Consider the following 24,700-nt stretch of genomic DNA (forward strand, 5'->3'; position numbering starts at 1 on the left):
TGAACTATAATACTAGATAGGTAACCTACTCTTCAACGCACTAGAATTTTTACTGAGTATAAATCATTTATTGAAAAAATCGGAACTGGTACCTGAGTATTAGGAATTAAATAGGCACACAAATCTCAGCAAGATAAAAGGTCAAGTACAGTGCTGCTTCAATAGATACTCAACTTTTTTAAATCTTTTTAATTAAATATAGTATCTACCAATTTATATTATCCACTTTCACAACTTACAATAATAAAGAATGTAATCTTTTGGAAAATTTGGCTAGGTCTAAAATATTAAATAAATGTGTATTGGATCTTTCAATGTATAAATAGATATAGTGCTACCTGCTACAAGTGATTCAAAACACGATATTAAACTCTTCAATAAAAGGGAAGCCTTAGGTATATAGTACCTAGTCGCAGGTCAAAATAAAGATTATTATTAAAGAGTTTAATATCAACTCTTCAATAAAAGGGAAGCCTTAGGTATATAGTACCTAGTCGCAAGTCAAAATAAAGATTATCAGAGGTAGCTCATTAAGATTAATTTCTTTCTTTATGATTTTATCCATATCTGGTATCCCTATCATCGATATTGAAAATATTAAATGTAGCACTATTAAACATAAACGATAATAGCTGTACCGTATAAAGTATTTTGAATAATATAAAAGTATTGAAAGCAAAACCTAACCACACTAACCTAAACTTTTACCTAACAGTCCATTAGTTCAGAGGTGATTTGATGAGTCATTTGTAAATTTCCTATCCCGTACGTGAATAAGCCAATTCTTCCCTTTATTATAATATAGATTACACCACAACTAGTTTAATCTATTCAAGAGTCACTTTTAACTTTGAAACGTTATCAAAAATAACCTTTAGTATTTGAAGAGATGTGTGATTTGATATTATTTCAATATAGATAATTGGGAACCCAGATAATAAACTGTATACATGCTGAATGTTCAGGTTATAATTTGAAATGCAATAAGCAGAAATAATGTAGGCCTATATACTTTTAATGGACAATACAAAAAGCACAACTGGGATGTGATATAAACATCTGCGGTTGAGTTTTGACAGGGTCAAATATTTCAGCCTTAGTGCGGCAATAATATAATTTTCAAAATCTATAGGCTATTTAATTTAGGTTAATATAGTCTATATTTTATATTCAATATTAACTAATATATTATTAAAAAATGCTCAAAGTAGGCCTATGCAAAAGTAACGTACCGTATCTTAGAAATAATAACACAAGTTAATCTGTAGAGTGATTTACTTGAGGGCTCATGTGCAAAAGGTCATAAGCGGAGTCAATAAGCATATCGCCTAAAACAGTCCATTACAAGATCTTTTAATTAGACTAGGCCTACATACCCAAGTAAATCATACAAAATAAATTTTACTAGGATTGCTAAGGATTCAAAAACGAATCTAAGCTATATGAGTGATATACATGTATTATGATTATTTATAGATACAATATTTATTTGAAAAATGCAAATCCTCTTAACACAATAATATTTATTGAGATCAATGGTTGGAATTATGGCTAATCAGGCTAGTATAGCGAACAAAATAAGGTTCAGTGGAATAGATAAATTGGGTGATTCATGACTGAAAGAGGTGCAGAAGATAATAAATTATGTTCATAATAAACTAAAGTATGTGATAAGAAGTGGAATAAAGAGGAATTTACCTGTAATTCTGCTTTATCGACATCCCATTGCGATCGTTCCATCTCGAACCTAGCCCATTCGTGTTGAATGAAGTGTAGGATTCCCGGGATGGAATATTGTATTTGTTGATTTCCATCGTCGTTTTGTTTGTTTCCAACATTTATTCCACCACTGGAAGATCCTATCTGTCCGTTGTGATTTTGTGATGGAGAACTATCTTCCATTGTAGGCCCACCGCACTGAACTGGTATCTTCATGACATGGCCGCCATTTTACAGAAATTTACTCAGAGCTAAACGAACTCAGCAAGTCATATCAACGCCCTCTCAAAACAACACTTATCCAAGATCAAATGCAGTAGTCCGCAAACACTTTTAGAAAACGTTAAGTTATATTTTAGCGTATTAATTCACATAAGCGCCTATCTAACGAGAAATATGAACAATTATTAACATCCTATTCATAATAGTAGTGTACCCTATTTTAACCTACCACAAGTTGTTTAAGCCGGAAGTCTCCAAGTACTTCGATTCAATATTGAAAAACATATGTTTTTAATTAGATGTGATTCAACCTGATTTCAAGAGAAAATCTTTTCAAATTTATCGAATTCGATGAATCAGCTGAAAATCATGATTGAAGGTCCGATAATATCAAGAATTCCGAGAAAATCGAATTTAGAAAATGTAGCCGCCACTATGGCGCGAAATTTGAATTATTGTATCAAGCCAATGTGCAGTACAATCAATTGCATTTAAAATAGCTATTGAGAATGCTATAAATTAATAACTAATTTTACCCTTATTAAAATCTGTTGAACTTCTAGTTTTAACTATGTGATGATATTGAATCATCATATGACTAGTGTTTTTCTTCTTATGTTTCTGTTATCAGATGTTGAACTATTTATTCTAATTTTGAATCTGTTATGAATCCATTACTGATTAATAAAGCCTAGAATGCAGAGGTTTTTCATTACAATTTATTGATCAGTAATCCAAAAAATCATCAAATCAATTCATCTTATCAAATACGAGTCAATCAATTTCTATCCTCTATTTCACAATTTCTATTCAACAACAAATGTATAATCTTCAAATCTTTTCTGGAAACGAAAACTGAAAATTCGCGTTACGATGGACAAATTTTTGAAACCAGACAAGTTTGATGGTGATCCGAATTCTCCAACAGCTCTACAAGAATGGAACTTCTGGCTAAAGACTTTTGAGAATTTCATCGCATCTTTTGACGAAGAAGACATCGATGATGAAAGTAAGTTGCGGTTGCTTACCAACTTTCTATCTCATTCTGTTTATCAAACAATTGCCGACAAAAATTCATATACTTCGGCTATTGACGCACTAAAATCTGCATATGTAAAACCAATAAATGAAATATTCGCTAGACATAAATTGGCAACTAGAAAACAGTCTTCAGATGAGACAATTGACCAATATAACCAAGCTTTACAACAACTGAGTAAGAATTGTGGGTTTGCAGATGTTGATTCTGAAACTCATAGGAAAACATACATTCGTGATTCATTTATCCGGGGCCTCAGCTCTCATCAGATAAGACTGAGACTTTTGGAGTTTGACAAGCTAACTCTTGATGAAGCTATTGAAAAAGCACGTGCCTTGGAATCTGCCAGAAATCAATCAGCTTCTTACTCTTCTGAAATAACTCTTAATGCCACTTCAAATAATTCTTCAGATAATTCATGTAAAGAAACAAATTTGTCAGCTGTAAAAACTGGAAGCTCAAGTTTTCAAAAATGTTATTTTTGTGGTCGTCGGCGACATAAAACACGTCAGCAGTGCCCTGCACTAAATGACTCATGCAAAAAATGCCAGAAAATAGGTCATTGGAAAAATGTCTGCAAATCTACTAAACCTTCTTCATCTTCGGCGCTTATTGCAGCCTCTACTGTTCTTGAAAATGCTACAGTACAAGCTCAGGTAAACAACATTCCTACTTCTGCTTTGATAGATACAGGAAGCTCTGAGACATTTATTTCACACTGTTTTGCTAAAAAATGTGGACTTGAAATGTACCCTACAACTGGTGCAGTGTCCATGGCTTCAACATCACTAAGAAAGAACATTTCCTTTTATTGTGTAGCTCATTTAGAATTTTCAGGTCAACATTACCCCAAAACAAAATGCAGTGTATTGCCTGATTTGTGTGCTAATGTTATTGTAGGACATGACTTACTTAATCAACACTCTGAACTTAGAGTTTCATTTGGAGGAACTAAACCCCCATTGACTATCAATTATCTGGCTCCAGCAAAGATAGAACCTCCACCACTTTTTGAGTTTTTAACTAAAGACATTAAACCTATAATTACTAAATCCCGAAAGCATTCTCTTGAAGACACTAGTTTCATGGAGAAAGAAATTGAGAAACTGCTAGATGATGGAATTATTGAAGAAAGCAGGTCTCCCTGGAGAGCTCAAGCATTTGTAGTGAAGAACGAAAATCACAAAAAGCGAATGGTAATAGACTATTCTCAAACTATTAACCGATACACACATCTTGACGCATATCCCCTCCCTAGTCTTGAAGATATTGTTTCTAAGATCTCAAAAAACTCTGTATTCACCACTATTGACTTGAAAAGCGCTTACCACCAGGTACCCCTACGAGAAAAAGATCGACCTTTCACTGCATTTGAGGCATGTGGCCGTTTGTATCAATTTCGAAGGCTTGCTTTTGGTCTGACAGATGGTGTACCCACTTTTCAGCGAGTCATTGATAATGTTATTAATAATGAAAAACTTGAAAAAACGTATGCATACCTGGATGATGTGACAATATGTGGTAAGAATCAGAAGGAACATGATTTGAATCTCAAAAAATTCTTAGATGCAGTACAAAAATATAATTTTACAATCAATACAGAAAAAAGCAAATATTCACTTACTTCAATAAGCTTGCTTGGCTATAAAATTGAAAATGGGACAATTTCTCCTGACCCTGAACGTCTGAAACCATTGCTCAATCTTCCACCCCCAGATAATAGAAAGGCTCTTGAGCGAACAATTGGAATGTTTGCACACTATTCCAAATGGATATCCAATTATTCAGATAAAGCTAAACGGCTTCTTACAGCAAATACCTTTCCTTTGACTTCTGAAGCTATAGCTGACTTCAATCAACTCAAAACTGAGATTTCTAAGGCAGTAGTTAGTACAATTGACGACTTTGAACCTTTTGTGGTTGAAACAGATGCATCTGATTTTTCAATTTCAGCTGTCCTATCACAGTGTGGACGTCCAGTAGCATTCTTTTCTCAGAAGCTGAATGATAGTGAGCGTAAACATTCATCCATTGAAAAAGAGGCTTTTGCTATTGTGTGTGCTCTTAAAAAGTGGAGACATTTCTTACTTGGAAGATTCTTCAAAATTATCACTGACCAGCGCTCTGTATCATTCATGTTTGATATGACTCATCAAAATAAAATAAAAAATGAAAAAATACAACGATGGCGATTGGAGATGTCATGCTACAATTACGAAATAATTTACAGACCAGGAAAGGACAACCAAGTAGCAGATGCACTTTCCAGAGTGTGTAATGCAACTCAAACCGATAAATTACACTCCCTACACTGTGACTTGTGTCACCCTGGAGTGACCAGAATGATTCATTGGGTAAGAACTCATAATTTACCCTATTCAGTTGAGGATGTCAGAAAAATGACTTCTTCATGTCAAACATGTAATGCCATAAAACCTCAATTTTTCAAGAAATTGAAATCTACTCTCATAAAGGCGACACATCCATTTGAAAGATTAAGCATGGACTTCAAGGGTCCTCTTCCATCAAAAACTAAAAACAAATATTTGTTGACAATAATTGATGAGTACTCTAGGTTTCCGTTTGCATACCCTTGTCCGAATATGAATTCATCAACTGTAATTCAGTGCCTTGTGAACTTGTTTACCACATTTGGTTTACCTTCTTATGTACATACTGACAATGGAACCTCTTTCAAATCCAGAGAGCTGCAGGAATTCCTTCATAATCGAGGAGTAGCCACTTCCATGTCATCACCTTATAACGCACCAGGAAATGGCCAAATCGAACGAGAAAATGGTACAATTTGGCGCACAGTGTCTCTTACATTGAAGCATAGAAATTTGGATGTATCTGATTGGGAATCTGTGCTCCCAGATTCTCTACATTCTATTCGATCCCTATTGTGCACGGCTACTAATGAGACGCCACATGATAGGATGTTCCGACACTATAGACAATCATCTAATGGTATAGCACTTCCAACCTGGCTTGCCCCTTCAAACAAAGTCCTAATGAAAGTACCTATACGAAGAAGTAAATTCGATCCATTGGTTGAGGAGGTGGATATTCTTCAAATCAACCCACAATATGCCAAGGTACGGCTTAGTGATGGAAGAGAGACAACTGTATCATTGAAAAACCTTGCCCCTCGAGGAGAAGAGAGCATTCAAGAAGATAACGATAAAAATCAAGATGATACAAATGCAGGATCAAGCCTTAGTGATCACGCAGAGCCTGAGAACAATCAAGAAAATTATCATGAAAATCAAGATGAAACAAATACAGGATTCCCCCTCAGTGATGAAGAAGAGCCTCCTGATGGCACCCTGCGAAGATCTTATAGAGAGCGCAAAATGCCTTCTTATTTGAAAGACTATTCATTGAATTCCTAAAGACGGGAAGAATGTGATGATATTGAATCATCATATGACTAGTGTTTTTCTTCTTATGTTTCTGTTATCAGATGTTGAACTATTTATTCTAATTTTGAATCTGTTATGAATCCATTACTGATCAATAAAGCCTAGAATGCAGAGGTTTTTCATTACAAACTATTAATCGTTCATCAAATAAGGATTTTATCAAACTCTCACTCAGATAAAAGCGGAGGCTTGGGACTATGGGACTCCACTACATGACAAATGATCCATTGTGCTGAATTTTTAGAATTATTTGATGAAATGTCACTTGATTCATACTAATGAGTGCCGATTTCACAAAAGCTAATTGGATTTAATCATGATTAATACCACGAGAAACAATCAGAAAAGTTGGGAGTTGGCAATTCCTAATAAACTTATTGGAGAGAAACGAAATTCAACTGAAAAAATGTATTAAGACTCTCATGTTGACTTTCGAGTATAATGTTCATTTTTCAAGATTTTATTGATGACGGTTTCTGTACAGGATTGGGCTATAACTGACATAATATTTATTAGTTTTTAAATTATATTTTCACAAAGTCCAATTTTTTATATTAATGTTATAATTTTTATGTTTTTAATGTACATGACTATAATAATTGTCAATGCTTACAACATGTGACAAATAATAAAATTTGAATTGAATTAAATGTTGCAGTCGACATATTGTAAAAAAACAACAATATTATAGTTTATTATTACACTAATATGACAGTCGTTAAGCGGCTAGAATCGTAGTCCTCGCTTAATAAAAGAGTTCTTGACAAAGTCTATCTGATTTTCCCGGTCAACGACGAAGAACTCAAGTATCTAGTAAGTTAGTACAGAATGCAATGTGAAAAAAGAAAATTTACTCTGAGTAGAAGAAAATAATAAGATTGTAAAACATCTAATAAATGTTAATTTAGTAATCCAAACTCACTGCAGTGATACTACTTGTATATACCAGGGGTTAGCAATGAAATCTGAGCAAAGCAAAACTTTGTCAGGATTTCATTTAATTTGAAAAAAGTATATTACTCGCTTTAAATAGATAACAAGCTTTATTCTTCGAATACTACATTAACAATAAGCTTCCACAAACATTATAATAGAAAAATAAGACCAAATCTCTCCCATAACTATTTGTACATTTGAAGCAGTGGAGAGTTAACATTCTGATTAGTCATTTGAGTAAATTTATCATAAACTGATCTACATATAACATAAAGCTTCCCTTTTTTAAAAAATTAGAACGAAATCTATTTAATGAAATAAATGCTACTGAGAAAATGAAGAACCATGTAGGATATTATGAATAGGAAATAATAGTGATCATTGTGAATAGTCTACTTAAGGCAAAAGGTTTATGATTATTTATGCTTGTTGCTTTTTCAAATACAATACTTATAAATACATAAAATTAATAATTGTAACAATGCTCACAGGAACTATGGAAACATTCATTTGAATTTGCTTTTCAAGATTCTTAAATAAAAATTCCTAAGGTTCAATAGTGTGTTAGTACAACCATATGAATAAAGTAGAACATTCTCTTAAATTTTCGCTCACATCAAGATGTATGTTTTTTATTTAAAAGATGAAAAAATTAATAATCAGCATAAAGTGTAAAAAATTAACTATTAGAATGGATAACCTTTTACATGATGAATTGTAGAAAGGCCCACTTGAAATGTCAAACAAAATAGCAGCAGTTATAAACGGTATTCATTGTAATGACGGATGCACATTGCACAACAAGTTATAGCCTACATTTATAGTACATAAGAATATGACACAAAGTTCAACCCTTGTATTCTCAATATTTAGAAAAATAATTAATTTTTGTACAAAATTGGTCAGATATTCTAACTGAATCCTTGTAACTTATCTATGTATCTGTATCATCTTTATCCTTTGTAACTCTATTTGAATAATTTTCATTGAATTGTCTTTCAACTTCAAGACTTACAAATGTTTCCAACTGACAATGCCAAACGTGATTTTTAGCAAACATTCATTTCAATTATTATCCTACAATAATGGAAGTCATTTTATCAAAATGTTCAAGAAAATTAACATTGAAATAATAAGGGAGGATTCATTCGGAAATAATTATCTTACAGACTCAAGATCTACAAAATAATAACATGTGACACTTACAGGCCGTATTACAAACGAGTCTTAAGAACATTCTTGGACAAACACGCTTTTGCAATCCAACAGCCAATAACAAGGAACCAATCAGAACGATCCTAGTGGCTAGTTGCTAAGCGACCAGCTCTAATTGGCTAGCAACATTCTTAAGAATTGTTTATGTATACGATCTTGAATTTCTTACAGACATGGAAGGTAGAGACGGAAGGTTACTAGCGGCCAGTGCTTTTCAATACATCACTTTCAGCCAATTTCTATTTACCAAACATCTGTCTGAATTGAAACTGATTGAAAGTGACGTAATGACAAGCTCTGGCCGTTAGTATCTTTATATCTCTACATAAACTTTCTCTTAAGATTCATACAACATGAGCATAACATGAAGATTAGAATTGTCAAATTTTCAAGAAAAGCAATTGGTGATTAAGATTCCAGATTCACAGGTAATAAAGAAATATAAATATTAGATTTGTTAGATTCACAAGAATACCACATAGTACATAGAGGTTTTAGAACACGTGAAATTGTTATCATAAGAGTACACTACAAGTTGGACATTGTGATAACTGACACATCAGCAGCAAGTTATTGCATAAAACCCCTAACTGATTCGATTTAGTGATACTGGCACATAAAGAGTTTAGTTTCAGAAGAAGATCACATTAAATATTTGCCACCGAGTGTACATAGTACACTATGTTTATAACTTATGGTTGAACATGGTTATAACTGATACATTGTCAGCACGTTATTGGATAAAAAAGTGTGGCAAGTGTGGTTTAATTGAGGAACTCATTGCACCACTCTTGCAAACACTGACAGCAGTCGTTGGCCTGTTTCGTGTTGGCTCCACAAATGTCCTTCATCCAATCCACAAACAGGTCTGGGGTCTTTTTCAAAACTAGGAACTGGCCGAGAACAACATATGCCTGAAACAGAAGTAGAATCAATTAAAAATCTACAATCAATTCCACACAGACATTCTCTTCAAAGACAGCAAAGAACTGAAAAGAAAGATTCAATTTCAACTAGTATTCCTGATAAATACTTCCCATTTTTAATAAATTCTGACAGCTTGAAGTAAATCTCACTTTAGTGTACGTTAAATCTACATGGTCAGAATTATTACAACACCGATGAAGAAAGCTACCAAACAAATAAGAATAGTGAATAGTAAGGCAGAGAAAAACAAATTTGATAGTCACACAGACACAGATAAAGAAAAATATTAAAGTAATAAAACTGGTGAATCAGACAAGGCAGAGAAACACAAATTTTATAGCTCTGAATATCAGCACTACTGCTATCTCACTGTATCTATTAATCAATATTCACGAAGTCAGCACCAAGAAACTGATTAACATTGGTTTGTTATCCTTGTCTGTCATCAGGCAAAGCAGATAGCTCTATCCTCTTCCTACTCCACACCGTTGCCAAATCGTTTGTAGGCTATGAAGAAATATAATATCAGAATAATTATTAATCTCAGTTATAAAAATTAATCATTGAACCATGAATATACTAACCATATATTTTCTCGGTAAATATAATATATTTTATATACTTGAGCGTTACAAGAATTAATAATTTCAATTGTATGATAAATGGGGATGACTCACCGTAGAAGGCGGTGGAGGAATAAACGTGTTAACTAAGCCTTTCCATCATCTCCACTGACTATAATAGAGACTTAAGTGAATATCACTATGGACAAATACAAATGGAAATTACCGTACTGAGAAATTGCATTTATTCAAATGATAATGAATTAATAACTATATGAATTAATTATAAATTTCCATCTAGCTGTTAACCCTGCTGTCAATATTTGCAATAGCAAAAGTCTTCGGGGTGATTTACAGCATTTAATTTGGATTTTCTTTAATAACAATTATTAGAAAAATACAACTTTTTGAAACACACCTTATCAAAGCCTTGGTCGCACATCCGCTTGCCGAGAACTTCACCGATTCCCGCCAACTCAGTGACTGGCTTTTCGCCCATCGGCTCGGCAACAAAGTTCTTGTGTTTCTGCGAAGTTGTCGACATTCTAAAACAAAACAAAAGTTGAGTTTTTTGACAAATAGCATGCATTTTATTTTAGGTGCATGCTGAACGTCTTAGTGCTGAAAAATTTGAATTGAAAGTTGATGAAAAATTGAATAGCTTATGAGAGTTGGGCTTGACACAATACAAGCAAACGTCAATACTACGGGGTTGTGAAAAAATTTAGTTCATCACATTGATTTGAAAATATATGCAAGACATGCCTGTTTGAGGGTTTTATTAGAATCTTTATCGGGGATAATCTCATTCTATTACCCCAAGAAATAGCCTGTGATAGCATCATCAAGTAATAAAAAGTCGAATAAGCTCAGACTCAGTTGTATTGTCGCAGTCATCCAGTCACTAAACAATAAATTGAAGAAATTGACAGCTTTGATAACACCAGCACCTGCTTCGCCAGTTCGGGCAATGGCTGCATCAGTGGCATTGTCTGTGTATTGCCATCTTATGCAGGCTCGGCAGCCACCCACAGCTACAGTGGTGGGACAGTGTCAGTTGTGTCACATGCAAGGAAGTCCTGAAGATCACCATGGACCTCAAGTGTTCGACAAGCAGGGACATTTATTGTGAGTCAAGTAGGTTCTTAAAACGTATTATTGAGTTTATTTTGATCCCCTTGACTCATTGTATAAATGAGTGTCAAATGTATAAATGAGTTGGCAAGGGTTGTACCAATTCATAAGAGCGGTTCTCACCTGGACCCTAACAAATATAGAAGACCAGTTCACTTTTGCCAGTTCCGTCAAAAATATTTGAGATCATAATAGCTGGCCAATTGAATGAATTTTGTGAGTTGAATGGTCTTTTTGTAGACACTCAGTTTGGGTTCAGGGCTAGATGGTTAACAGTGAGGGCAGTTGAATTGGTCAATATGAGAATATGTGATAGTTTTGAGGGAGGAGCCTTGCTGGCCTGACGCTCTGTGATCTTAGCAAGGCTTTCGACACCCTGGATCACGAAATCTTGTTGTCTAAGTTGAATCTCTATGGTATGGTTGGGGCCTTGGGGCCCCTCTCCTGCTTCTACGCTAAAACTTGTGGGGACGCAGGTAGATAGTTCAGGCAGGTGGTAAGCTCTCAGAGGTTAGAGCCCTGAGTTATGGGATGCCACAGGGATGCAGGGATCAAGTCTGAAGAGAAGAATGAGACTGTTCCTTGAAGAGAACCCATTTTATGCACTGAATAAGGGTTTCTGTTGTGAAAATGCTACAGTGGAACAGTACTTTGTTTGATGCATGCTCTGTTCTGTTTTGTTTTCTTAACTTGTCTATTGGTGATAACCCAATGTGGTCCATATTATGGACAAAAATATAATGATAATCATTTCTCCAAACATATTATGATTTCTGGAACTTGAGGCCCGTGTTAACTTACATTAGGACACCAGTAGTGTTCGTGTGTAATACCAGGTCTCCACGTTGGACCAGTGGCTTGCCAAGTCGCTGGCCAAGCTCTTAAGCTTGTCCACGTTGGTTTTGCCGTCCTCGCTGCAATCTGACCAGTGCATCATTAAGACCGACAGCAAGCGCTAGCTATACAGAGTATACTCAGCATTTTTATATTTACAGGCAGTATTGTAGAAATTTCGGCAGCCATCTTGTTTTTTTATGATGACAAATATTTTTAAAATTGCCATCACACATATTCTTTCTCTTCCTACACAAATGATAACGAAGAGATTTATACCATTTACAAGTCTGTACTGTACCTTCAAGGATTATAGAGATACACGATTTTCTAATTGTCAAGTAATTGTAATTTTCTAATTCGGCTGCAAACGTACTTTTCTCCCTTTTCTAATGACGCTCCAGCCGTGGAAACTGGACTTACAGCCCTCAACTAGATGTCATTTTGAAGCTTGGGACAAATTTTACAACACAGTCTCAGTAATAGTAGGTTACGTCTACTGTGAGTACATCTACAGGGTGGAAAGTGAAATTTCGTCCCGAAGAATGTATGTTTCAAGTTTTTGAAACTATATTAATTATTATCATTATTAATTATTATTTTACAAAGGCGACTTTCTAGAAGTATTTTAAGCCTAGGTGATGATGATGAGATGAATGATAATACAATGAAGGTAGAGTTATGAATGAATACAAATTATAGGTTAATCATGAAAAGAGTAATAAAAATAAGATTTATCTCTGGAATATTATATTTTGGGGAGTTATGAACACTTTGGTGGTAGAATCGATCCGATATCTCTCACTATAACAGTTATCGAGTTACTGAAAAGCAATCGATATAAAAAAATTGAGTTATGACCGGCATCTTAAATTTATCAATTATAAGAAATATTTTCTTTGCTTTATCATCAATATTCTCATATGGTTAGTTGTAAAGAAGAGATTGAGACCATTCGCAAGTCTTTATCATAAAGTGGTTCTGAAAAATCGATGGAAATGTGTAATAAAAAACTTTGTAGGATAGTTCATTGTGATTGGATTTTTGAATGGTAACCATTCTATGACCGATTTAATGAAAGCTGGATCCGCCATTTTGAATCGACCATTACGCGGCCCAGTCGCGATCCCCAAATGCGCATCAAGTGGTACAGATATCCTGAGGTACCCCAGAATCGGAATATTTGGGTATGTTTCCATCTTTACAAAGTGCCCACGTAATCCCTTAAGTAACCCTAATGTCCTGGTTCACTGCTATATGTGAGTAACAGCATTACAACGCTACATCGGAGAGAGCAATATCACTCCTACAACACTCGAAGTAGGACAAATTTAGATGTGCCACTCTGACGTTTGTCGTAGGAGGACTGTTTCCCTGTGCTGGGGCTGAGGATGTTTAACCACTTGCCAGAGCCGGTGAGGGCAGGTCCGGTAAACGTCTTCAGGTCCTCCTTGTCCAAGTGGCTGATTGAAAAGTCTACATAATATCAGTAAGTTTCTAATGAAGATACTTGTGATCTGTGACACTGCCATCATGAAAAAGAGAAGTGTGGTCTTCTGTTCGACCAGTGATTTCTTTCTTCATATTGAAGTATACGTATGGTATACTGACTGACGCGATCTATCCAGGAATGGCCTGGTCTTTTATCGAGAGATTGGATATTAGATGGTGAATGAAAGCTGTCATCTGAATACATTGTTGTTCTCCGACATATCAATGATAAAAAATAACTAAAAATATAAACTAAAATGAACACTGGTCTTGTCTTGAAAAAAACAAAGCAATGGTCAACAAAGGCAAGCGTTGACTAACTACTCATCCACACTCTGGCGCTCGTCATTTGTACGTATTGGGCGATAATGTGGATGCGGTATAAGACAAACTAAAACACCCGCCGTACAAAACTCGGCGTCCTTAGTATAATAAAAGCAATATAATTTTATACAAACAATAAAGGAGGCAGAAGCCAACTCAACCTGCCTTTCACAAGGCTGAGTAGGATACAAAATAGCCCAGGTAGCCTCAGCATGAGGCTTTTCAACCGGCTGCCAGCATCAGCGAGGACTCTTACAACACGGCAGTTCAACAAATGCACCTATGCATTCCTCGTGAAAACCCCTCTGTATTCAATAAGAGAGTTTTTCAATATTCCGGATGTTACCATCAAAGAATTTTATACATGAACTTTATGGGATACTGTTTTTCTTCATGTGAAATTGTGTTTTTTGCACCTAAGACTTAATTTGCTCATTAATTTAATAAGCTTTATCAAATTCTCCTGTTGTTGATATATATGTTTTGTGTGCTTGTTTTTCTGACGAACCAATTGCTACTTATAGCTTACAAGGTAATAAAGATCATTTATTCATTTAATACCGCAATTCACTTTGACACTCATCTTAGTCTGATGTTCTAACGTACCGGTAATAACTTACAGACTAACTTGAAAATTCTGATTAGCCACAGACTTTTATTAAAAAAAAGGATCTAAATGAATAAAATGTGCCAAAAAGAGTTACTTATTGAGTTGTTTATTGTCTGGCAGGCATGACAGCGTATAGACAAGTCTAACAATAACTATTAATACCGGTAACTTAAATAAATTTACAAATAAAATTCTTTTAGTCAATTACCGTAAACATATCTTATACATATTTTACAGCTTCTTTTATCATGAATTGAAAATCTGAATTCAAAATTAAATTGACTTCATCATTGGTAATCTGAGCATTAGGCTACTAAATAATGACAAATCTTGATAAATCTCTTGAGAGTTGGCTAACCTCTTATGCAGGGGTTAAGATTAGTCGGATCTTGGATTGGTATTCAAAGATCTTGTACTTTACAATATCAAATTATGAATTATTAAATAATAAACAAGTAATGATATAAAATACTTACTTTGAAGAATTAATAAAGATTAATTTATCAAAATTCACTTTTTTCTAGCAGATGAATGAAATAAGGAGCGCCAAAACAGTTTCAGGCTATTCACTCATTCACTGAGATCTTGATAGTAGCGTAGATGATTCATCAACATTAATTTCCAAATTATTCAAGGATATATTATTATTATCATTATTTGGGGATAAATTTAAGATAGAATTGGAAAAAGAATAATTGAAGTGATTGATAAATAAATTGTATTTAAATACGTGAATTATGAAATTCAAAAGACACTGTATGACAAAGAGGCAGATGGAATGGAGTCATTCACAGATTTTGAAAAAAAATTATAATTATGATATTATTAATTGTTATCTCAATTATTTATAATATTGAAAATCAATATTCCATTATTAATTTACATTTTAACTCAGTCACTGCCTTTTTAAACGTTCAAAACAAACATCCGTTCACTTGCTCTTGATCAGAAACATCAAGAAGGCCACGGTAGTTTCTTTTCCGGTTTCAAGTTGATCGAGGTACGTGACACCGATTTTTATCCACAACTATTTATTTAATCTATTATTTAATTAACTTTTTACTTATATCTTTACTAGCTTTATTAATATCTGAATGCTGTAGAATAAATTTTCTATTAAATTACCAACAAACTTTCAAGGTAGTCAGGCGTTTTCATTGTCGAACAAATGTTTTTTGGTTAGGTCACTGACTCAGGCCTGGATTTAACAAAATTTATTTCCAACTGACCAATTTTCATTTTTTTTTTCTTAATTACATATTGTACTATTTGATTGTTGTTATTACTAGAACAACTACAGTTTTTTGGTGATATTGGTTAGTTAAATCCTTCTATAACCTCTTATCTTGTTTGATATTATTAATTGTTGACTAAAATAAACTGCAACGCTTAAATTTTATTAAGATTGTAAAGGAATATATTGGATTTGAAACCATCATCCTTGTATTTTGAAATAAGTGTAAATTGTAACGTACTCTTGGTTCTACACCAAAGTTTAATTTTCAATGTTTTGTTTATAATTTTTGTTTCTACTCAATTTCCAGACTTCAAGATGAAGCAGATCGTCGTGAATCAAACTGTCAAAATCCCAGAAGGGCTGACTGTGACAGCCAAGTCTCGTCAAATCACAGTAAAGGGACCCAGAGGAGTACTCAAGAGGTCCTTCAAGCATCTTGCTTTGGACATCAGGATGGTCAATCCTCGTCTCCTCAAAGTAGAGAAATGGTTCGGTACAAAGAAGGAGTTGGCAGCTGTAAGAACTGTCTGCTCTCACATCGAAAACATGCTGAAGGGAGTCACAAAGGTAAGCTAAAACATTTATTACAGGCTAGAACTTTTACTTAATTTAATAATCAAGTGCGTGTTAATTGCTGATTTGCGCTCAGTTTTTAAATGAATTTTTGCACAAGAAACCAGCTGTTAAAACGTATGTGTTCACCAATTAATGTTAAATTATAACTGTTTCAACTCTATCAATAAATAGGTTAGGCCTAATAGTATTCAGTAGAGCGAAAATTCAATTAGGCATTTAGGCCCGGTTGCACAAGAGCCGGTTTAATTTTAATCGTAATTAATTTCACGATAACCAATCAAATAAGAATTCTCTAATTAATTCTTGTAAAATTAATCACGGTTAAGATTTAAATTTAACCAGGTTTTGTGCAACCGGAACTTGTTATACTTCCATGTATTTTATCTAGGCAACTTTGAAACATTTCGTTAGTATCTATTCAAACCAATTTTATTTATCACCATCCACTGTAGCCGTTCATATTTAAATAGCCTATCCACTCATGAATTATGTGACTAGCAGATCTCTCCTTGAGTAATCGTAGTTTATTTAATGATTAATAGTTCAAAATCAAAATTTCATTCATTGCAATTATTGAATAGAAAATAATTGTGTTATTTTTTTTCTTTGTATCGAACTTCAATTTTTTGCATTTGTAAGAATTCTACATATTTTTATTTCAATTAATGCAAATGTGTCATTGTATTCAAATTATCTATTTGACTACTGCTGCTCATTCTATTAGATGATGATGCTGATCTTCTTGAATACACTTCTTATAGTCTGATAATTATAAATTGTTTTTCAAAATGATACAATATACTCGTATCGTATTCGAATGCATGTATTTAAACTAAACTTTATCAAGGTTAATAAATTTAAAGCTACTTGTATCTTAGTTCCCCGTTAATTGGAAAATGCTGTGATTTTAATTTACAGTTATAGTGTGATAGACCACAAACTCAGCTTTATTAATAATATCAGATCAATCAATCGTTGACGAGTCTCATGCTGGTTAGATTTCGTCAATAATAAATCTACAATAATAAACTGTGCTATTAATGAAGTGCAAATTAAATTCAATTATTGACAAGTATATTGTGTTTGTTGCAGGGATTCCTGTACAAGATGCGTGCCGTGTACGCCCATTTCCCCATCAACTGTGTGACGACCGAGAACAACTCTGTGATCGAGGTGCGTAACTTCCTGGGCGAGAAGTACATCCGACGGGTGAGGATGGCGCCCGGCGTCACTGTTACCAACTCGACAAAGCAGAAGGACGAGCTCATCGTCGAAGGAAACAGCATAGAGGACGTGTCAAGATCAGGTACACTATTTATTCATTACGGATACTATCAACAGGCTCAAGCCCAAAACTGTTCCTATTCTAATTTTGTATGGGTTATAAAAGTCACATTTCAACATTCGGATGCACAAAAGACTCAACTTTTAATCCCGATTAAATGCCACGATAACAAATACAATCAGAGAAGAATGTTTGTCTTTAAAAAAATCTCATCTCTAATTGGATCTCGTGGAATTTGATCATGATTACAATTTAACAAGCTTTTGTGCAATCGGGCCTAACATGAGAAGTAATTTATTACCACAATATCATGATAAAAGATGTCACTTTTAAAATGTAAAACTGTCTTTTTGCTGAAACAGTTGTCTAAGTGTGGGTGCCAATTTCTTGAGAATTATTTGAAAAGCACAATTCCCGGTTACACTTGCGCCTAAAAATCTAAATCGCGGTTATGAAACATCTAAATCTATAAGAATCAATTAACATCCCTTCACTTGACCAAGGTTAAATTTGATGGACATTTAACCAGGCCCTATTTCACTAACATTACCAGTATTACAACAATATATGTAATCGAAAATGATTGAAGTGAAGTGGGGCAACTGGGATCAGAAAATCGTATAATTTTACTTTGAAATGGCATAGTAACTAAAAATAACTCTGACGCTGTGAAAGAAAACATTCCATATTTAGATGTTTCTCCATGCATTTTTGGTTTTCAATATTTCTATTCAACATTTTGTATAATTTTAAGTACTGTCATTAATATAGTATATCAAGATATAGCTTATTAAATTTTATTTCCGGGAAAAATATAACATTTTTTCTCTATCTCGAATAGTTATTGAGTTATGCAATTTTTCAATTGGTGTGACATGACCTACGTATATCTTGGCGTTAGAGAAAATTGTTAGAATTTAATTTTAATGATTGTAATCACTCAGATTCCAATTATCCCAACAGTCGTGATCACAGTTGCCCCATGATATAAATTTCAAGGTGTAATTGCGATCACGGTTGTAAATCTTTTATTAGTAGAATTTCGATTCCATTTTTTTAATTCTACGCTAGGAATAAGCTTGAAAGGCTTGTCACACGGTTGTAAATCTTTTATTAGTAGAATTTCGATTCCATTTTTTTAATTCTACGCTAGGAATAAGCTTGAAAGGCATCAATTTTCCAACATGCTGCCCTATTTCACCTGTAAATGAATATAACATTTTATTATGGATCAAATCTTGTCTGAGAGTGAAAATGTAGAGATCGAAAAACGTTTTCCTGGATGTGAATATTTTAAAAACCACATTTGATTACATCAATAGATTGATAATAATATTTATAATCAATCATATTTCAACCCAAATATTCGTTTCTGTTAGATTCGATTTCTTGAATACTTCCAAAAAGCACCTCAGTATTCTTTTCATATTGTGGCCGTCAACGGAAGTAAATCAATGTGCTTTTCTGTGGGTGAGATAGAGATGGAATTATAGTCTTTGTTTCAATCAGATCTGCTACATTTTATATATTTTCACTGCTTCTTAATTTTTTCGCCTAGAATACATTGTTTTAAGGAGAATATTAGAATTATTAATGATATTTGGTTTCTGCCATTATCACATCAATAGATTGATAATAACATAATAAATTTATTAATCACATTTCAACCCAAATATTCGTTTCTGTTAGATTCGATTTCTTGAATACTTCCAAAAAGCACCTCAGTATTCTTTTGATATTGTGGTCGTCAACGGAAGTAAATCAATGAGCTTTTCTGTGGGTGAGATAGAGATGGAATTATAGTCTCTGTTTCAATCAGATCTGCTACATTTTCTATATATTCTTCACTGTTCTACTATTTTTTCGACATGCCTAGCAAACCAGTTAATCAGATGCTAATTTGATTGATATTATCAATTAGATTTTCATTATATCGTACTTGACATTATATAATAGAATAAGAATAGAAAAGTTAGTACCATACACATGTTTTTTCCATGAATAGAATATTATACCTAATTACTAGATGTCGGATGGTTAATGAAAACCTATTCGTATCACGTATTTGTTTGATACAAATCCTTGAATACTTCCAAAAAGCACCTCAATATTCTTTTGATATTGTGGCCGTCAACGGAAGTAAATCAATGAGCTTTTCTGTGGGTGAGATAGAGATGGAATTATAGTCTTTGTTCCAATCAGATCTGCTACACTTTTTATATGTTCAAGCCTAGCAAATCAGTTGCTAAAATACTGACTAAACAATGTGAATCTCAATACAGGCCCTACTGTAAACTATCTGCTGTGCCACAATTCAAATCAATGTTGGATAATCTTATCAATTCGATTTTTAGACATATTCCATTCGACATCATACCATAGAATAATAATAGAGAAATTAATACATAATATGCTTTCTCTAAGATTGTATTATACAGGATGACCAAAGTAACTGGAACTTTTAAAAACGCCATAAAATATTAGTGGGAAGGGCAAAAATGATTTTATTCAAACTAATGTGAAGTTCAAGGTTTGCCATTCAAGAATTATAACATCTATCACTTTTTGACAATTACTTCATTTAAATGGCTTCCTCCTGATCGAAGTTTTCAGAGCCATGTTTTACGGCGATCTCAAGGAGAACAAAACGGTGAGAATCACAGATTTGTTCAAATCTGTGTTGACGATTCCTCATTGATCGCTTCAATATCTCATCTGGGATATTGGGGATTTCATTTGAATTTTTAATTAATTCAAAAATATCGATCAAAATGTGAGCGAAATCCACACTGCACGACAGTTAATGGCAACTGTGCGAGTGAGTATTGTTTGGTGACCGTGTAATCTCACGATTAGGTTGCGTTTCCTGGTCCCATGGATCTAACCACTTGCGATTTTCTATTTGTGGAGCTATCTCAAATCAAACGTTTTCACAACTTGACCAATAACTGTGGTTAAATTATAACAGACAATTCAGAATGAAATTAACAGTATCCCAGTTGAAATGTTGCAGCAATCGTTCAGGAATCTCAACACATATTTGAAGAGTGTATTCATTCAGAAGGAAGCCATCTTAATGAAGTAATTGTCAAAAGTTATAGGTGTTATTATTAATTCTCAAATGGCAAGTCTTGAACTTTACATTAGTTTAAATAAAATCATTTTTGCCCTTCCTACTTTTTTTTATGGCGTTTTTAAAAGTTCCCGTTATTCTGGGTCACCTGTTACTTAATCACTATAATTAGGTTGAGGAAAACCTGTTCGTATTACGTATCTATTCTACAATAATCCTTGAATACTTCCAAAAAGCACCTCAATATTCTTTTGATATTGTGGCCGTCAACGGAAGTAAATCAATAAGCTTTTCTGTGGGTGAGATAGAGATGGAATTATAGTCTCTGTTTCAATCAGATCTGCTACATTTTTATAATATATGTTCACTGTTCTTTAAAATTTTTCGTCTAAATACATCGTTTTAAGTAGAATATTAGAATTATTAATGCTATTTAGTCGCTGTCATTGTAATTAGACAAAGCTCTATTATCCTTTACTAAATCCCTCCTATCATTTTCACTGACTTGAATCTCACTGTAGGCTTGAATGCCGGTAATGAGGGTACAGATGGTTGAAGATTAATGAGCCTTATTACAGAAAGTGATTTTGCAGCATATTTGTTTGTAACAAAACAGTATTTTAAGTGATTCTGTAGCTTATAATATTATTAATTATATTCATAATTAATTATCAAAACACTTATTTAATTAAGCCCATTAGTTTCTGATCTTGATTTACACTCGACCGCCAATGGTTGTGTTCTGGCAACCCACTGGTGGCTGAACGTAAAATGAGCCTCAAACCCAGTTTTAATTTCTTGAATTATGTGTTCTAATATTGATTTATGTTTTGTTTTTCAGCTGCCCTCATCCAACAGTCAACAACAGTGAAGAACAAGGATATCCGTAAATTCTTGGACGGTCTCTATGTCTCTGAGAAGACAACTGTTGTGCAAGATGAATGATTTGTTTAATTAAAACTGTTCTTATATAACATTGAACATTTTCACTTTCATTCGAGTCATCCCAACTAGCATTAAGGGTATAGTTAGTTCAGTCATGAGAAAAAGTTTGAAATTTGTAGCTTCGTGAGTGGGATTGAGTGCTGCGCATGCGCTCTATATTGAATAACCTCGCCATATTAGATGGACCACATCACCTTCACTACAACATAGTGGCCCTGTTCCTAAGACACTTATTAACTTGAATCTAATAGGTTAATGTTCCATCAGATTTTAAAAGTGTCCTAGAAATTGTGTTATTACAGAATAAAACCCTTAAATCTAAATCTGAGACAGTGAATCACAACTGGCAAACAAAATTGAATGAAGAAGCAGACTGCCACGTGGGTCCAACTTTATAGACTAATTTATCCATTGGGCCAGAGATTCATCCCGCCTCCTTCCAACCAACTAGTACATAATGGTTAGGGCCAATTAAGAGAAATAATTGTACATATAACTTTTTAAGTATATATAACTGTCGAAGTTATAATGGCAGTGAATGAAGATAGGATAACAGCGTTGCCGATCCTCTGCCTTAATTATATTTCTGATTTGTTAAAAACGGTTCTGGTAACGGTGTGGAGCTAGAAAAGGATAGCGCTATCAGGTTTGTCGAATGATAGACAAGGATAGCAATTATCAAACACTGCCATTATAACGTGGACCTCACTATAGTAGAAAGTCTAGATGAGACTAGAGAGACCCAAGATGCGTGATACATAAAACTTCAGAAGGTAGTAAAACGGAAACTGCTAATTGTAATATGTGTACACAGAATTGCTCTCAACCTTTTTCATATTATATAATTCGATGCATATCTATGGTCTAACGTAAGTGTAATAGAGGGATCAAGTCTTTGATAAAAGTTTGTCAAATATCTTTGACCAAAAAATTGATCGTGTAGTGGGGTCCTGAGACAAGAGTGGAGAGAGGTAAATGTTACTGTGCTCACACTAGACTAAAATTTTACTAAATAGCCTAATAATGATTTTATTCTGCTCAAATCTCGTGTAACGTCATGTAAATGTGAATATTACTGATCGTTGCAATAAATTTGAACCATTCCATAAAACTGATGCCTCCGCTACACGACCGGCTCGGCTCGTCTTGCCGTTCACACTGTAAATAGGACCAGAAGAGCGGTGGCATGTTAGCTATCCGTATCCACACTCTCGCGTTTGTCATCATTCGTACGAACTCAGCGAGAGTGAAGCATCAGCTTCTTTTATTACAAGAAGCGACTCGCATTCAGCATGGAAAATATCATAAACTAAGTTTTCTGATATGATATTAGGTTTCTGATAGGCATTCTTTTATGATACTGTACATGAAAATTGTCCAGTGATATTAACTTCAAAATATCAGCAAATTATAAATAGCCTGATACAAATGCATTGAGTGAATCTCATGATATATCAGAGAGCAGGTCTTACTATTTTAAACTGTCAGCATTAGTTGATTTTTTCCAGTAGCATCTATTTATGTAAGGAATGCTGACAGTAGAAAGTGAAGCTCATAGCAAGGCAGATTTCTTCTGTATTTTAAAACATGATTCGGTTTACATTTTCATCATCAAATATTTATTATTCAATTCATCAAATATAATATTATGTACCGGTACTTATACAATTAGCCGTTAATGTAACTTGATAAACTTTAAAATTCTACATGAATATATTGTAGAATAATACAGTAAGTTTTTTGAAATTAATATAAGTAGGTACGGTACTGAATGTTGCAGAAAATCTAAAATATATAAGGTTTTCTTAATTGAGTTGATATTGTAGTAGACCAGATCTTGGCTTGAACATTTTTCTGTATTAGAACTACCTGATAATATACAGTACAAAACACTCCATAGAAAAAGAAGATAATGTACAGTTGAAGAACTACATTATAAAAGATCTTGAAATAGAAAAAATCTGGTGTGGCGCACTCTCACAACTTTCCTTGCCGTTATGAAAATTAATCACCTGACGCTAGTGTTCCCGCGCATCTCAAGTCTACTATTCAAAGATCCAAGCCAGCTGGTGACAGGACAATAAGGCTGGAGACACACGAAGTTTGCTCTCTTCATAGTGAATGATTTAATAGAATCAACAGTTGCCCATAGTTTGTAATTGAAATAATAAAATTTTCTCGAATTTCGAGCTTATTTTCAATTTTAGGTGAAAATGTTACTTAACATTAATTGAAGAGATTTTCATTTTCAATCTTTTCCACTTGGAATTTTTTGTTTAAATTGTATCTAAAGCCTGATAATTGAGAATCTAAAATCAAACTTTGCATAGATGGGGCGGAGCTCTTGAAATTTTTACAGATATGGGACTTGTGGCAGTTGATAGAGCTTATCAATGACTATTTTAAGTATAGATTTGATCAAAATCGTTGAAGCCGTTTTCGAGAAAATCGCGAAAAACCCTGTTTTTGACAAAATTTTCACCATTTTATCCGCCATCTTGAATTGCATTTGATCGAAATTGTTCGTGTCGGATCCTTATATTGTAAGGACCTTAAGTTCCAAATTTCAAGTATGGTTTTTATTTGATAAAATATAATGAATAAAATAATGAGTAGGTTTTTGATTCTGTATTCAAATTTTTTAAATAAGTGCAATATTTTTTATGTTTTTAATTTATTTTGATACATTCTGTGATTTATTTAGAGTATAAAATCAACCTTCAAAATCCAAAATTTCCAAATTATTATTCCTGGACCGAAAATCAAGTGACGAAGCAGTGTGAGATTACATAACCTTATCTTTTGGACAACATTAACATTTTATCAAAATTTTTTGGAGAGAAATAGTACAGGCTTAGCCTAGTTTTTCCTCCAATGTCATAATTGTATTATGATTATAGTATTTTATACAATAAATGAATGAATGAAAAGTCATTCCGTTAATTGGGAGATGAGATATCGTGTACACAGACGCACATACACTCATACTCATACACACACACACACACACACACACACACACATACATACAGACCAATACCCAAAAACCACTTTTTTGGACTCAGGGGACCTTGAAACGTATAGAGATTTGCAAATTAAGGTACCTTGATTTTTTTCGGAAAGCAATACTTTCCTTAGGTACCTA

General features: G+C 33.7%; 3 protein-coding genes across 6 annotated transcripts in view; 1 reads left to right on the top strand and 2 right to left on the bottom strand.

Annotated features, from left to right (window-relative positions):
* LOC111049413 (striatin-3) overlaps positions 1 to 2,203 on the bottom strand; it is a 33,673-nt gene extending 31,470 nt beyond the window's left edge. The window contains exon 1 of one of the 2 annotated variants that reach the window (XM_039428946.1): positions 1,699 to 2,203. In XM_039428946.1, the coding sequence (XP_039284880.1) occupies positions 1,699 to 1,935 (237 nt within the window). In that variant the 5' untranslated portion in view covers positions 1,936 to 2,203. The remainder of the gene's footprint in view (positions 1 to 1,698) is intronic. The other variant, XM_039428945.1, reaches the window with a different exon arrangement.
* A 5,226-nt stretch (positions 2,204 to 7,429) lies between these two features.
* On the bottom strand, positions 7,430 to 15,199 carry LOC111049424 (barrier-to-autointegration factor). Its single transcript, XM_022335486.2, has 3 exons — positions 14,916 to 15,199; positions 10,465 to 10,591; positions 7,430 to 9,470 (listed from the first exon to the last, which is right to left on the bottom strand). Exons 2-3 carry the CDS (start codon positions 10,588 to 10,590, stop codon positions 9,321 to 9,323), a joined length of 276 nt encoding a protein of 91 aa, XP_022191178.1. The 5' UTR covers position 10,591; positions 14,916 to 15,199; the 3' UTR covers positions 7,430 to 9,320.
* A 34-nt stretch (positions 15,200 to 15,233) lies between these two features.
* Positions 15,234 to 21,591, top strand: LOC111049423 (60S ribosomal protein L9). Of its 3 annotated transcripts, none has more exons than XM_022335484.2 (4): positions 15,234 to 15,439; positions 15,984 to 16,243; positions 17,345 to 17,558; positions 21,452 to 21,591. In XM_022335484.2, the coding sequence occupies exons 2-4, from the start codon at positions 15,992 to 15,994 to the stop codon at positions 21,553 to 21,555; spliced, it is 570 nt and encodes a 189-aa protein (XP_022191176.1). In that variant the 5' UTR covers positions 15,234 to 15,439; positions 15,984 to 15,991; the 3' UTR covers positions 21,556 to 21,591. The 3 variants fall into 3 exon arrangements, with proteins under 3 accessions (XP_022191176.1, XP_039284881.1, XP_022191177.1); XM_039428947.1 differs by having other exon boundaries at positions 15,378 to 15,579; XM_022335485.2 differs by having other exon boundaries at positions 15,433 to 15,755.
* Positions 21,592 to 24,700: the final 3,109 nt, after the last annotated feature.

This window comes from Nilaparvata lugens, chromosome 5 (genome assembly GCF_014356525.2).
Source record: "Nilaparvata lugens isolate BPH chromosome 5, ASM1435652v1, whole genome shotgun sequence".
NCBI classification, from domain to species: domain Eukaryota; kingdom Metazoa; phylum Arthropoda; class Insecta; order Hemiptera; family Delphacidae; genus Nilaparvata; species Nilaparvata lugens.